This window comes from Typha latifolia, chromosome 2 (assembly GCF_019914945.1).
Source record: "Typha latifolia isolate L0001 chromosome 2, TyphaL0001v2, whole genome shotgun sequence".
Lineage (NCBI taxonomy): Eukaryota > Viridiplantae > Streptophyta > Magnoliopsida > Poales > Typhaceae > Typha > Typha latifolia.
In genome coordinates this window covers 15,619,971-15,636,457 of record NC_133087.1, presented here as the reverse complement: position 1 = coordinate 15,636,457, position 16,487 = coordinate 15,619,971, and the positions used below count along the sequence as shown (strand labels likewise).

The window sequence follows — 16,487 nt, the reverse complement described above, 5'->3', positions numbered from 1 at the left end:
CAACCAAGTCTTGAAATTGCTTTACTGGCAATGAAAATTTTGTATGAATGAAACACCTACACGCCGAAAAGTAAACTAACATGCAATCTTAGTTTCTCTAGATAAAACATCTTTTTTGATTGAGAACAAAATTTATGAGTCAAAATACTGAAATTACTATGTGATCTTCAAGGGGGGAGAAGAACTATGCAAATCTAATAAATGATGAGAAATCCGGCAGTATGCACAACATATTGAAGATATATAAATCTACTCAAAATAAATCTGAAGTATAGTTATCCAGTGCATAAGTGATAACTTTTGGGTAAGTAGCAAGTAGGAACTGAGTGATAGCATGTAGAATGCAAATAACAAAATAAAGATCTACATACAAACCTGACCATGTGGATAAGCCTTTTTTGCTTCCCACGTGTGATGGGGTTGGTAGGCACCCATAGCTATTTCTGTATCTCTTGAACCATCTAGAGATCTCTGGTTAACATTTGCAGACCCCAAAATAACATATTCATCATCTACTATCATCCCTTTTCCATGTACGTATATCATGAAGCGCCGATACTTTTGGGACATTGCCTGAGAGATTTGAGAAATAGAACCCTTTAAACTTCCAATGTAAAATGATGACAAGCATAAAATTAAAGATGCTGGACATAGTCAAGATCCTCATAGCTAAACTATATTTGTTTTTGTAGCACAAGAAGCCATTTTCTTCAAAATACCAATTAGGTGTATATTAGTTCCACTTCACGGACAGAATTAACTCCATGTGAGATTCAGGACTTCTTTCATGGTCTTTAAAATTATTTATGGCAGGGAGATATCACCATCTGTTTCTTTGACAAATTTCTTTAGCTCCTGCTGACTGTGGATTGAGAATAACTCAAAGTGATCATTCTTCGTTATTGACAGACTTCAAGCTATGTTAGTTCTTATGAAATATATCAGCATTGTTCTGATTAAAAACTATTTGGCAGAGATAAACACCCTGGGCCAGCAAAAATAATTTGTGATCAACTTAAGAAGGCTTGTCTGTTTTCCATGTTTGAGCTTGCTACTCCAGAAAAGGAGCTCGTTTCATTAAACAAGCATGCACTTATCTTTTGAAGTACTAGCTCTTTTGGTGTAAGCATGAAACTGCAAAGCACAAGCCTGCTACTCGATCCATCCAGACAAGTATATAAGGTTACCTCGAGGATTGACATGACATCTATGAGCATTGCATATAACACTCCTGCTATAAGTTATGGTTAGTCAGTGTATACATAACAATAGTCTGCCACATCTTGAGGCAACAAAGCAGTCTAAAGGTATCTCAGGAGTCAATACTACCTGGAATAAGGAACTTTAGATGATGCATGGGTTGCATCTAAATAATCAGGAAACCACAGAATACTTTGGTGACTAAACACCAAACTAGTTAGTGTACCGTCTGAATAGATCATAAGGGAAACTTGGATGAGACGGGGACGAATGATGCGATTCGGACCAGATCAGATCACCTCGAAAGGCATTGAGCTCGATGGATTGAGTCTAGTTATCTTATTTATTATACTTATGTGGTTTAATCAAAATCTTAGTAGATTAGGATGTTATTTAAGCTAAATCCAGATTTACGCAGTTCTGGTACAATATTCACAAGATATTCTACAGAATTTCGAATAATATCAAACCAGTTGAAGATCGACAAATTCCTCATCTATAACTTTCATATTCGGAGTTTGCACAGATTTGGTATCTATCTACGGCAAAATGAATGGTTAATTCGAGAAAATAAGAAAGACTAGTTTACTTAAATTTGTTTAGGACTTTTTGATTTAATCTCTATAAATATAGCCTTATAGTTTGTATCTTAAGCATGCTTGGAATGAAAGATTAATTGGTTTTTGCCCTTGTATCTCTCTCAACTTGGTCGTTGGCCTCTATATCTTCCTCCTCTCTCTTCACCAACTAACGCCACCTCTTCTGTTGGCAAGGTTTCGTTTAGCTTCTAATCTCTCTCTTTCGCTGATCCCCCTAGTCCCGTAGGGCAGACCTACTTCTTCCCCTTCGTCTCTCTATCTTAACCATCTGTACCTTCCGTATAGCTTTTATCTTTACCCACTACCGCAATTGTATGCCAATCATAGCCTTTAACCATCTATCGCATCCGCATCCGCAAGCCACCACCTCCATCAACTACTCAGTCTCCAATCCATCATCACCTCCACCCACGAATCCCAAGTCCCATACAGACCTCAATCTCGTAGGTATGACCATTCGACCTTTGTCTACCTATTCGAAGATATCTTCCAATCTACACATTCGATTTACGTGAAACTAGATTCATTGGAAATTCTCTCACAGGGCTATATCGTATCAAAATTTCACATTGATCTAATGTCCAGATCCTCTAGAATATCTCTCGAAACTTTCGTGCAAATTCTATCTAGAATCGCTACGAATCGGATCAAGCCAGTTCGTAACAACGAATTTAGGAATTACCACTAATATCTAAATTGTACAAAATATTTATTCTATGGTGACATACACCAAAACATCCACATAATTTGTCTGTGTGCTTGATATATATACACCTACAAAGAGGGCAGCTAATGGCAGACAAGCATGCAAATGCCCTAAAATGATCAGTCAAAACAACAAATAAACAAATCAAGTACAGGCAAGCTAATTAAATAGAAATTTCTCAAATAAACACTAAGGTTGTTGCTAAGGTGTTCACAAGCAAGACGCCTCGTTTTTAACAAAATTAATTAGATCGTCAAAAGCATCAAAACTTTCTTTGACTAGGGTCCTTTACTCAAAGCATGTAGTTTGCTAGTACTCAGATCAACTACTAACTAGGAGGCAATGCAACGTTGGCCAGTTCAGAGAAGTTGGCTAATTAAAGAAAATTCCAGCAAAGAACTAATCTAGAAAATATTCAGGATTGTGATATATTTTACTATTTAGGAAAATAAATTACCAGTAATATTAGACTAATAAGATAGCAAATTTGATCACCTAGGATGAAGTTACCATTCATAATCCATAATTAAAACCTATGTTTGCTGGTAATCCAAAAATTCCAAATATTTCTCCTTTGCAAAGTCAGACTTTCAATATGAAAAGCTGTAGAAGAATCGATTTTGATGTTGTGGTCCGAGATGCGATGCCTATCTGAAATCTGATATCAAAATCAGATCTGACATTTGCTCAGAAGTTCATATCTGAAACTCGATGAAGTCCAGATTTAAAATCTCAAAAGTCAGGCTCTGAATGAGAAGTACAAAAAAACCTAGAAACGATTCACTAAAGAGAAAGGAAAGATAGCATCAAGCAATGATGGACATGCCGACAGTACGTATTAGCATGCCTTTGACATATTTTTTATAAATCTTTTCGTATATTTAAAAATATTTTTAGATCTTCAACACGTCAATCTTTTATTTTTAGTTTGAATGTATGTATTAAAGTCTACATTATAGTCTTTTATTTTTTAGATTATTTTTGTAAATATCCTATTTTGTTAAAAATATAGCAATAATCAAATAAAAATATTATACAACACATAATATAATTGAATATATTTATTAAAACTGGTATGAACAATTGAACACTCCCTAATATGATTGAAAATTTGAAATAGGAAAGAGTTTTTTAAGAAAAAGACTCCACATGATAAGAAAAACGGCCCCATAAAATATTTTAGATTTACCATTCTAATAAACCCATTTTAGATCTGTCACGACCCGAAATAGAAATCATGACCGGCCATGCATCTCAATATGCTTGAGATACACGAAGCCTTATTAGTACTTTCTACGTGTACGATGGCAAAATAAATAAATAAAATAAAGATTTGCTTTATTAAATTTAAAACTAATTACAATAAACATAAAAACAATGTTAATGTTTTATGGTCTCTAAACGAAATAAATAAAACTTCTAGCGGAAAAATAAATAGGTGAATCCTAAGTGGAGGTGAAGTCCGGGTACATCTCACTCAGTCGCCCTGCTGACTATTACCTGAGATAGATAAATAAATACAAAAAAAAATCCATGAGCCAACAACTATAGCTCAGTTAGTGTAATCCACTCGAAAACCAAATAAATTTTAAATTATATTAATGCTGAATAAAATTAAACTAAAAGCAACAATATCCATCACAATATGCAATAGGCATGCTCTCTAAATAATAATGATAACAATAGAGAGAGATGTTACTACTTGTAACCTTGCACGTTTTCAACATATTAACATCTTTTAATATTTATACTGTCATATGTCTCAATGGGTCTAAATTTCTCATTCATCCTAAGAATTTCTCATTCATCCTAAGACTGTTCTCTAACCCCGCCAGAGTCACCTAAAAAAGTCACCGCAGTGATCTAATTTAGGACTTTCTCCTGGACTTCCAGATAGACTTGAGTCACCACGAAAAATCGCAAACGATTTATACCGGAACTGTTATCTAAGTAATACCAATACTAGTCTCGTTTTTCTTTTCACTAATTTTAATATTTGCACAAAGTAAGGTGATGCACTGAGTATAATGACTAAATGCACACAGAAAATGTAACAATTAAATTTACACGTACGAATGAAAATAATAATTTTGGACACAGAAAATTTACATGGTCTGGCAAAAGTACGAAATATAATAAAATAAATATGTGAGTGAACCCACTCACCTGAGTCTAGGCAAGACAGCTGAATCTCAAATCCCTAGCTAACGTGCTAAAAATCACCACATTTAATAATAAATAACAATAACATTTTTAATTAAAAAATATAAAAAAATTCCTACAATTTAACTCAAAAATTAATAATTTGGGCCAAAATAAGCCCAAATCAGTTGGGCTGAGCTGCAATTGGCCAGTAGCCCAACCAACCTACAGTTAATTCGGGTTCCTTGGATTCGGATCCAACCCAACCCGAATCCAATCACTTAATGGGAGAAGGCCAGACTCGGGTTGCCCGAGTATGTCTTCTCCAAGCCGAAGAGAAAGAGAGAGAGAGAGAGAGAGAGAGAGAGAGAGAGAGAGAAAGGAAGAGAGAGAGGAAAAGAGAGAGGAAAAGAGAAAGAGGAAGACGCCGGCGGCCTCCACGGCGACGGTTCGCCGGCTGCACCATCAGCTCCCCAACACCCACACGGTGCCGCCGTCCTCGCGAGGTGGAGGAGTACCCGCAAACGACGATCGATCCCATGGCCGACGGCGACCAGAGTCACGAGGGCTCCAACGGTGAACGCCAACGGCACGAGGCCAATGGCAAGATGCTTCCAGATGGAGCGGCAGCGACCCGAAGCTGCTGGCCGGCCTAATTTGCCGACGAAGTCGAAGAACCCCCAAATTAGGTATTTTTAATTTACTTAATTAAATCGAAATTAAACTTGAGGGGTGAGAGAGGGCTTACTAAGGAGTCATGTGGTGGTCTCCGTTGGCTCCAGCGGCGCTCCAGCAGGCCGATTCCACGGCGTGATTCCGATGGTGAGAAAGAAGAAAGCGGAAGAGGGGAGGAAGAAGAGAGAGAGAAGGGGGCTGAGGTGGTTAAGCAGAGAGAGAGAGAGGATTAGGATTTTTAATTTATAGATTAAAGATCCTGAATCTGAATTGGATTTGGCGAGATCTTCCGTTGCGCTTCGTCGCGTGCTGGAGAAGGAGAGGGGAGGGGCTGCACGTGCACCCTCCTCTCTCAACCCCTAATTTAATTAAATTTTTTTTTTTAGTTCTTACATGATCAATAAAATCCATTTTGAGCCTCACACGACCCGTGGTAATTAGCACGGGTCAACATGGCTTGACACGAGGTGTAGCATTGGCACACCCAATTTGTCGTGCCACTATCGACACAACAAATATCAATCGGGCAATCGGCATAGAAAATACCGACTAGCACGACTGTCATTGGTACCAAGATTTGCATATTGAATCCTCAAGATCTCTTGGGATTTCCAATTTTGCATCAAATAGGTCATCTTCACGAAACCCTAGAAAAAATCTCTAAGCCATCTTTTTTCATCCAAAAACTATCTGAATGCAATGTCCTAACATAACCAATATAAAACTTAAGGGAACCATGGTCCAACAAGACCAAAATAAATCAAACAAACCCAACAAGAAATGAATAATAGGCTAGAAGCCTAGAACATAGCCCGAAAATACTATGAAAATACCAGAAAATAGGAAAGGCATAAATTGACTAACTTAAGTCAAACTATGACCTAGTAACACACTAGTCACCAATGCGTCTCCCTCTAAGGAGATAGACCTGTGAACCTAGTGAACAGTTGAATCTGTTGTCACCATCAATAACCTTGCTCATTATAGATAAATTTTATATAGGGGATCAATATCAAACATCCACATTGTTCATTGTAATCTGAAATACGAAAAGTAAAAGTTACTTCAGTAGAATATTTGAAATCTGCTAGACATTTTACCTAATGATCAATCAAGGGAGAAACAAAAAGTAGTTATATTATAGAACAAAAGGTGGTTTCTACATATACTTTTTAAAGTTGCTTACAAAAGAATGACATGCCACTTTCTAGATATGTAGAAGAGGATGCATGTCTGGATCGTCTATTTTGACATATCTATTTGGAAAAAAAAAAGATGATCATTTTTGTGATTAAGCAGATATGCATTACATGCAAAATATGGATTTGGTTTGCGCTAACTGCCAATGGTAATATTGCAATGTGTTCTACGGATTTACTATTCAATAGAAACTGCAAAGGTTCAATGTCAATGATCATCTCAACCACAGAATGATGGAATCATAGAAGTACTGATTTAAATAATGGTTGCAGACTTGCAGTAATTGCTATGTGTACATACCGCTGCATCATTTTCTGAAGGTGGTGATCTATCCATGGATAATTCTCGATTGCCAAGGCAATAGAAGTTAAGATAATCTTGTGGGTGTGCATTCTCAAATTTCAATGACCTGAGCTCCTGGCCAATGATTTGATACATCATCTTCATTGTCTCTCCCTGGAATGTAAATATGTTAAAGACCTAAGATGATTACCAAAACTCACATTTTAATTGACAACTATAAAGAAGAGAGAACAATTGAAAACGACATAAAATGATTAATGAATATGACCCCATGAAATACAATGAGTATAGGTTTCTTTCTCATGTTTCTTAAAGCTTGCAGAAGTTGCTCCTCTACCCAATAAAAGCATCTGATGTCTAAACTAATTACTTTGATAGGACATTAACAGAAAAAAAAAGAAAAACAAGTCATTACAAGATAATGAGATATGAATGGTAAAGTCACAATTTCAACTATTATCCGACAGTGACAGTCAAATGTTCCCAATTAGACGTGAAGTATAAAAGTTTCCCAACTTCAAATTTCTAAATTATACTTGTAAGTATATAAAGGACATTATCCAACATCTAAATATTTCAAGTTCATCATAGGGATACTTAAGTAAACTAGTTAAGAATGTTCTAATATATAGATAAACCAATAGGAGGGAGAAAAAGATTAAACAAAATATGCCACAAGCTGAGGTTAGTGTTGTCAGGCTCGCAAGGCCATTGCTCAAATATGTATTGCAAAGCAATTTCAACATTCTATTTCTTCAAAGAAGTCTCATGGGCAAAGCACAACAGATAGACTACTCGAGGCCTACATCTCAGATAGAAAAAGGATACAATCTAGCTTCAGTGAAAACCAGAATTTATCACAAATAATGCTTTAACTAAATGCTATAAAAATATAGTATGCCTCCTTGTGTGTAGTGTCTCCGCAAACAATTTGAAAATTAATTGCAACTGATGCAGGACAACGACTCGATTGCAGAGTTGAGAAGAAGAAGTAGAAAAAAAATAATCAAACCCGTGGAATCCACCAATCAGGATGTTGGAATCTACCGACGTTGGAATCCACCAACAAGCACTCAATATGCAAAAACTCTCAAAATATTCATTAACCCATAAAAAATAATTACAAGCCTTTATATAGGCAAAATAAAGTAAAAAACAAAAGACAAAAATAGCCCTAGAAGGTAGCTAGTCATAACCCTCGTTAAGCCAAAGGGCCACAATAAGAACCAAAAAAAAAAAAATTTTGGAGTTGAGAGAGGAGGGTGCACGTGCTCTGCACGTGCAGCCCCTCCCCTCTCTCTCTCCCTCTCCAGCACGCGACGAGGCGCGGAAAGGATTTTATCTAATCCGAATCGGATTAGATTTGATCCTCTCTTAATCTATAAATTAAACCCTAAAAATTTGTCTCTCTCTGCTTAATCACCTCAGCCTCTTCTCTCTCTTCTTCCTCCTCTCTTTCGCCTTCTTCCTCACCGACGGAGTCACGCCGTGGAATCGGCCTGCCGGAGCGCCGCTGGAGCTAACGGAGACCACCACGTGACTCCTTGGTAAGCCCTCTCCCACCCCTCAAAATTAATTTCAGTTTAATAAGGTAAAATGAAAATACCTAAATTTATGGGTTTTCGGCTTCGCCGAAAACTCACGCCGGCCGGCGGTTTCGGGCTGCTGCTGCTCGTGCTAAAGAGCTCCAAGCCGTTGGTCTTGTGCCATGGTTGCCTTCTGGGAGGGCCCTCATGGCTCCAGTCGATGTCGGCTTCAGCGTCGGCCGTCCGTGGTGCGTTCTCTTCCACTAAGAGAGAGAGAGAGAGAGCCGAGAGGTTGAGAGTGGTCGTGAACCGCCGTCGGCGGGGTCGCCGGCGGTCACTCCCTCCCTCAACCCTTCTCTTCCTCGCGTCGGTCGCAGGAAGAGAAGGTTTTGGGTGGGGCTCGGGTTTAACCTGAGCCAACCCTTTTCTATTATTCAAATTAAAAATTTTATTATTATTTATTATTAAAGGTGGTGATTTTTAGTACGTGAGCTAGAGATTTAAGATTTCGGTTGTCTTGTCTAGACTCGGGTGAGTGGGTTCACTCACATATTTATTTTATTATATTTCGTACCTTTGTCAGACCATATAAATTTTGTGTGCAAAATTATTATTTTCATTCGTACGTGAAAAAATTAATTGTTACATTTTCTATATGCATTTAATCATTATACTCAGTGCATCACCATACTTTGTGCAAATATCGAAATTTATGAAAAGAAAAATGAGACTAGTATTGGTATGACTTAGAGAATAGTCCCGGTATAAATCCCTTGCAATTTTTCCGTGCTGACTCAAATCTATCGGGAAGTCCAGGGGAAAATATTAAATCAGATCACTGCGGTGACTTTCTTAGATGACTCTGGCGGGATTAGATAACAGTCATAGGATGAATGATAAATTTATAGGTGACTCTAACTTCTCTCAACGATTAGTGAAAAAGACAAAATATGTTGATCACATAGTGATACCATCTGATGACCCTAACCGGATCAGCTATGAAGAAAAGTTCTGAGCGTCATCTCGAGGTGACATCTAGTTGATGTGGATTCACAGGGTTTAGACCCATTGAGACATATGACAGTATAAATATTGAAAATATGTTAATACGTTGAAACTGTGCAAGGTTACAAGTTGTGACTCTTTATGGTTATCATTTTATTATTTTAAAGAGCATGCTTATTTCAAATTGTTATGGATATTGTTGATTTCAGTTAATCTTATTCAGCATTAATGAAATTTAGAATTTATTTAGTTTTCGAGTGGATTCCACTCACTGAGCTATAATTATTAGCTCATGGATTCTTTTGTTTTGTATTTATTTATCTATCTCAGGTAATAGTCAACGGGGCGACTGAGCGAGATGTACCAGGACTCCACCTCCATTTAGGATTCACCTATTTACTTTTCCGCTCTTTTGAATTTTATGCTTTAGATTAGAAGATTTATTTATTTCGTTAGAGACTCAAAAACAATAATATTGTTTTATGTTTATTGCAATTAGTTATAAATTTAATAAATTAGTTTTTTATTTTATTTATTTATTTGCCATCGTACTCGTAGAAAGTATTATTAAGGCTTCGTGTATCTCAAGCATATTAAGATGCACGGCCAGTCATGATTCCTATTTCGGGTCGTGACAGCCACATGTGCAGTCCTTTTGTGCCTACAAGAATAAACGTGACAAAAAGTAATGTCCCCACTAGCAACTTTAGGTCATAATTCATAATTTCATACAACATGCTATTTTCCTTAGATAGTAGATAAATCTAAGAAGGTTGCAGTAAGCTAGAAACCTGCTTAGCATGTATCTTGTGTATGCTAAATGAAGGCAATTAAATTTCCAGTAGAAAGAATGATATTTTGGTTATATAGCATAAGATCCCAAAAACTGAGCCTTTACTGCAGTTGCAAACCAAACTCAATAAATCTGCAGTTTATTTGAGAAGTGATTTGAAGAGAAAAAGGAACTGTAGGGCACTAGCGCATATTGGGGAGCTTTTCTCCATCAATCAGTTATTTTGGGAATATTCTAAAAGACTGAAATGGGAAAATACCACATAATTCAGCAGCTTAATCCATGCGTACAAAGACAACTCAGATTATAATTAGAGATAAATGCTAGTTGCACATATACTAAACTCTTTGAAAAATGACATTGAACTTATGACAGGAAAGAAAATGTAAGAAAGGATTGATAGAAATGAGATATCTTCTCATAAAAGTCATAGTTATGAGGTCACCCCTTAGTAGACCACTGCACCAAATGCATTTATATCAAGGAGATTTTAGTCTCATAACTATTAAGTAAATTTTTGTTTCCCCAAGTTCCTTAATTACATAATTTCCCCTCATAAGCATACTTGTCATTTTAATAGGCTTAAAGAATTCATAATGCATTCACAAGTCATCATACTAAATCTACATAAAGCAACATAACTCATTTCAGTTTGCATAAAAGTCACCGTGATTAACAGTGAGTTGCGAAAGACAGATTATGTCGAAGAAGTTATGTTAGGAGAAGGTGATGGTAAACTTAAGAGAAGAAGATTGTTCTCTTAACACAAGATGAAGTAGATAAAAAAACTTTTAAACTTTTTTCATATCCTTGCACAAGATAAGACCACATATATATAGTGGTTTACATGACTCTTAGATATACTATATGACTCTTAGTAATCATATATAACTCTTTGATTTCCATCATCTAGAGAATCCAAAGATTACTATCATTTAAAGGTATACAAGCACTAAAAGTCACCTCAAAACCAAAGCATTTTTCTTAAATTCTATACTAGCCAATTAATCTAATTGACTAGTCAAATGGGCTAGCTTAATATTCTAACAAGTTAAACTCCAGAACTGCTTTACCTGCCAAAAAAGGATCTCCTGTACAGAGGAAGAGGTCGGGCTTCCCTCAGGCCACATTGGTATGACTATATACACAGAGAATCGCACTCCTTCTCTAATCTTGCCAACAATTTTTAAGGCAAGTTCCATTGGGATGAGGTTGTCAGCTCCTGCTAAAAGGAAAAAAATATCAAATTTCAGCAGGCTCATAAAGGGAAAAAGATAATATACAGATCATATGAGTAATAAAGATGGAGCAATAAATTAGGATCCCAAAAGACTCCCACTTGGGACAACCCAATGAGACATTAGGAACACTTGCTACTGAAAAGACTGATATCATTGGAGGTACCTGTGCCATAAGGATATCTAGGATAATATCAGGCTATCATGAAGAACAGAAAATTATAATGCAACCATGCAAGAAAAGGTTGTCCTGCTGAAATCTAAAGTATAAGTAGCATAAAAAGCAAATTTCTTTCACATAGTGCTTCATCGGGATGTTACAGCAATGAAGGAAAATATTTCCGTAAATACATTTAACAATAGATAAAAGTTCCAGAGGTGTGGTTTATACCTGCATTTTTATAAGACGGCCAACCATAAGAAGAACCAATGAAATACTGATTTTCAATGTATATGAAGTGTTGTGCAGATCTGATAGCATTAATATATGCTGTCTGTATGCTCTTATCAATTACCAGATTTTTTCCACAAAAAAGATTCTGCAACAATTCATTAATAAAATGAGAAGCAGCCTAACAAAAAAGTCTAATTCTACTTAGACTAAATTAATGATTTAAGTAACAGTAAATATATGGAGTATCAAAAATATCACCTTAACATCAAAACCAACAAAATATTTGCATGGGATCTAGAATTATAAAATTACCTTAGCCACAGCTTCATGAACAGTGTTAGGAAATCCTTTGACTGATCCAGAGTCAATAGATCGGAAAACCTGATGACATGATTATTGCCTTGGTGCTTACAAGGAACAATATTATTAGAAATCAAATTATGAAATTTGACAAGTTTTCTTTTACCCACCTGTACATGCCAATCTTCAGAATCATCCTCTCCTGAAAACCATACATTTGGATCACCATGTCCATCAGCTGATGAAGGAATGAGCATCTGCGGAATACGATACAATTTTATCAAGGCATCGTCACGCCACGGAGTGATTTTGTGAACCCCTTGTCTCCGTGACCAAGGGTTTGTAGCTTTCTGCCAGCATTGCTCAAAATTCAATAGGATGTCATAGGCAGCAGGACCTTCGATTTTGCAATGTAAATCGTGCCATGGTTCTCGTGGACCTTTAGCTTGTACCTATACGTTATTTAAAGAAAAATGCAAGCACATTACGAATTTCCATGGGTAGGCCTTTCAGACCTTATGGATTACACAATAGTTTAGATTTTAAGTTTATAACCTTGAACCACACAAACACATGCATGTATGTATATATCTATGTCTGTGCATGTGTGTGCACATGCACGCACTAGTATGCCCATATATGTTTATTATTTATGCAGGCTTGCCTCATGTACACTTGTTGTGCAGTTTGAATCAGGAAAACAGCTCTCTGATACACTTGCAAAGATGTATGTTTTCACCTCTCCAAAATCCACATAAATGGGAGCCCCTCCTTCTGCCATTCATTAACGCATTGTTTGCATATTTGAAATCTATCTGTTAGGACCAGAAAAAAAAAAAAAAAAAAATTGGGTTGAGAGAGGAGGGTGCACGTGCTCTGCACGTGCAGCCCCTCCCCTCTCCCTCTCCGGTGCACAGCGGGAAAGAAGGGATTTCATCTAATCCGAATCGGATTAGATTTGATCCTCATCTAAACTATAAATTAAACCCTAATCTCTCTCTCTCTCTGCTTAATGCTTAATAATCTCAGCCCTCTCCTCTCTCTTTTCTTCCTCCTTCACCGACGGAGTCACGCCGTGGAATCGGCCTGCCGGAGCGTCGTCGGAGCCAGCGGAGACCACCACGCGACTCCCCCGTAAGCCCTCTCTAACCCCTCAAAGTTAATTTAAGAATAATAGGGTTCAGTGAAAATACCTAATTTGGGGGTTTTCGGCCTCGTCGGCAAATCTAGCCGGCCGGCGGCTTCGAGTCGCAGCCGCTACCTCTGGAAGCGCCTTGACGTTGGCCTCGTGCCGTGGGCAGTCACCGTTGGAGCCCTCGTGGCTCCGGTCGCCGTCGGTCATGGGATCGACCACCGTTCGCGGGTTCTTCTCCACCTCGCGAGGACGGCGGCACCGTATGGGTGTTGAGAAGCCAGGGGTGCGGCCGGCGAACCTTCGCCGTGGCGGTCGCCGGCGTCTTCCTCTTTCTCTTCTTCTTTCTCTCTCTTTTCCTCTCTTTTTCTCTCTCTCTTCGGTTTGGGGAAGACAGACTCGGGTTGCCCGAGTCTGATCTTCTCCCTTTTAGTGTTGCATTCGGGTCGGGTTGGATCCGAATCCAAGGAACCCGACCCGGTTCTATTATCTATTTGGATTGGGCCTTGGCCCAATCCATTTAAGAATTAATTGGGTGGGCTGCGGGCCAACTGCAGCCCAGCCCAATTGATTTGGGCTTATTTTAGCCCAAATTAATTATTCTTAGGTTAAATTGTATAAACATTTTTAATAATTGTTTTAATTAAAAATGTTATTGTTATTTATTATTTAAGGTGGTGATTTTTAGTACGTGGGCTAGAGATTTGAGATTTTGGTTGTCTTGCCTAGACTCAGGTGAGTGGGTTCATTCACATGTTTATTTCATTGTATTTCGTATTTTTGTCAGAATATGTAAATTTTCTGTGTGCAAATTTATTTAGTTCATCAGTACGTGCGAAAATTTAATTGTTTTATTTTCTGTGTGCATTTAGTTATTATATTCAGTACATCACCATACTTCGTACAAATATTGAAATTTGTGAAAACAAAAATGAGACTAGTATTGATACGACCTAGAGAATGTTCCGTATAAATCGTGTGCGATTTTCCGTGGTGACTCAAGTCTATCTGGAAGTCCAGGGGAAAGTCCTAAATTAGATCACTGCGGTGACTTTCTTAGGTGACTCTGGCGGGGTTAGGGAACAGTCCTAGGAAGTATGAGAAAATTTCCTAGGTGACTCTAATTTCTCTCAACGGTTAGAGGAAAAGACAGAGTGTGTTGATCACAGGGTGATACCCTCTGATGACCCTAACCGGATCAGCTATGAAGAAAAGTCCCGAGTGTCATCTCGAGGTGACTTCTAGTTGATGTGGATCCACAGGGTTTAGACCCATTGAGATATATGACAGTATAAATATCAAGATGTTAATATGTTGAAAACGTGCAAGGTTACAAGTTGTGACATTCTCTATTGTTATCATTGTTATTATGTAGAGAGCATGCCTATTGCATATTATGATGGATATTGTTGCTTTTAGTTTAATTTATTCAGCATTATTATGTTTTAAAATTTATTTGGTTCGAGTGGATTCCACTCACTGAGCTATAATTGTTAGCTCACGAGTTCTATTTTTTTTGTATTTGTTTATTTATTTCAAGTAATAGTCAGCGGGGCGACTGAGCGTGATGTACCCGGATTCCACCTCCACTTAGGATTCACCTATTTACATTTCCACTCTTTTAGATTTTGTGCTTTAGATTAGAAGTTTTTATTTTTATTTAGTTTAGAAACTCAAAAACATTAACATTGTTTTTATTTTAATTGCATTTAGAAATAAAATTTTAATATAGCACATTTTAATTTATTTATTTATCTTGTCATCGTATACGTAAAGAGTATTATTAAGGCTTCGTGCATCTCAAGCATATTGAGATGCATGGCCGGTCTGGCTTATTTATGTATGCACTATGCAAGCTAAACCTAAACATATACGTTCTTGAACTCAGATCAGGAGACCTGTTAATATATCTAGAATATTTAAAGAATATTGTGCTATAATTAGCCAGCAGGGTTCGTGGGTATTTCATATAAGATGTTCTAAAAGCTGCAGATATTAAATTAATTCATGCTGAATTTGTAACCTAAGATATTGCCTCCAAGTTTTGCCTGCTCAATTTGATTATGTAATTACATTCCTTTCTTTCACCAAATCTAGTACCTAATCAAACATATTCCACAATTCAGCAAGCATATTAGCTCTTTTAAATGTCAAAAGAAAGTCAGTGCTAAAAATCCAACCTACTTGTGAATCTCTGATTATGATCGTGAAAGACACAAGCTTAATGGTTGATTATACTTGAATTGCAGTTAGGTTTCGGTTGTCTTATCTTCACAATATTATCAGCAATTCAGCCTAATCATCTAAAAAAATATTCTATTCAGGATGTTTATAAAAGCTCCTCAGACCTGATGCCTGTTTCCTTAGCTCTTCCCTATTTTAACTATCTCTAAAAATGCTACTTCCAAGCATCTGTAACTTCCCTATGATAGCTTCTTCATTTGATTCTATGTGAAATTGCTCAATCATTAAGGGGGCATCAAATTGTCTTTCATAATCAGAAGTACTGGCAGTCCAATTTTTCTTTAATCTTTATTTTCAACTCGCACTAAGAACTTTGATTTGGCAAGTGAAGAGAACACGAATGATGCCTAAAGTTGATTTTATGCCTAATCTTCAAGCAAAAAAGCAATTAGTACAAAAATATCAACTAGATCATTGGTTCTTCCAGATCTTAATTACCTAAGCAATGCTGCAGTAAGTACTTGAGCTTTCTTATTGATAATCATACAAGGTTCACAAATAGGACTTGAATATCAAGCGCAAGAGTTTCAAATGAGTTTTAGGGCCAGATATCTCAGCCCTAACATTCCAGTTATCAGGAAGAAAATATATTAGATCAAAGTTCTCAAAAAATGTTCTTAAGCTATATATGTTATTTAACATGTTATAATGATAATGTAAGTCAACAAAGCCTACTGTCTCCTCTTTGAAGCTTCTTACACTGCAAAAGTAGTATCATAGGCTACTCTAATTCCTCAACAGATTGGATCTAAAAGAGGTTGAGAGAACTCAGAAGATGATTTTGATTTCTTACACATCTCCAACTCAGAAATTTCTAAAACCTAATGTAAGAATTGAAAAAATAAATGAGAGAGAAGAGGGGCACTGCACATGCAACTTTCCTTCCTTCTCCTTCTCCATCATGCAACGGGAGGGGTGGCTGTGGGATTTCCGGCCACTCCAAATCAAATTCGAATATAATTTAAAACCCAAGCCAACCTTTCTCCTATCGGGTTCAAGTCTGGGTTTCGAACTCAAAGACCCAACCCAA

General features: G+C 37.1%; 1 protein-coding gene across 7 annotated transcripts in view; it reads right to left on the bottom strand.

Moving 5' to 3' along the window:
* The window catches only part of LOC140781043 (phospholipase D delta-like), a 32,590-nt gene that overhangs the window by 9,646 nt on the left and 6,457 nt on the right, over positions 1–16,487 (bottom strand). For 2 of the 7 annotated variants that reach the window (XM_073126809.1, XM_073126811.1), the window contains exons 4-9: positions 12,252–12,533; positions 12,094–12,162; positions 11,779–11,926; positions 11,223–11,374; positions 6,823–6,978; positions 376–573 (exon numbers count right to left, since the gene is read on the bottom strand). In XM_073126809.1, coding sequence (XP_072982910.1) covers positions 376–573; positions 6,823–6,978; positions 11,223–11,374; positions 11,779–11,926; positions 12,094–12,162; positions 12,252–12,533 — 1,005 coding nt within the window. The remainder of the gene's footprint in view (positions 1–375; positions 574–6,822; positions 6,979–11,222; positions 11,375–11,778; positions 11,927–12,093; positions 12,163–12,251; positions 12,534–16,487) is intronic. The other 5 variants (XM_073126810.1, XM_073126812.1, XM_073126813.1 and 2 more) reach the window with 3 other exon arrangements.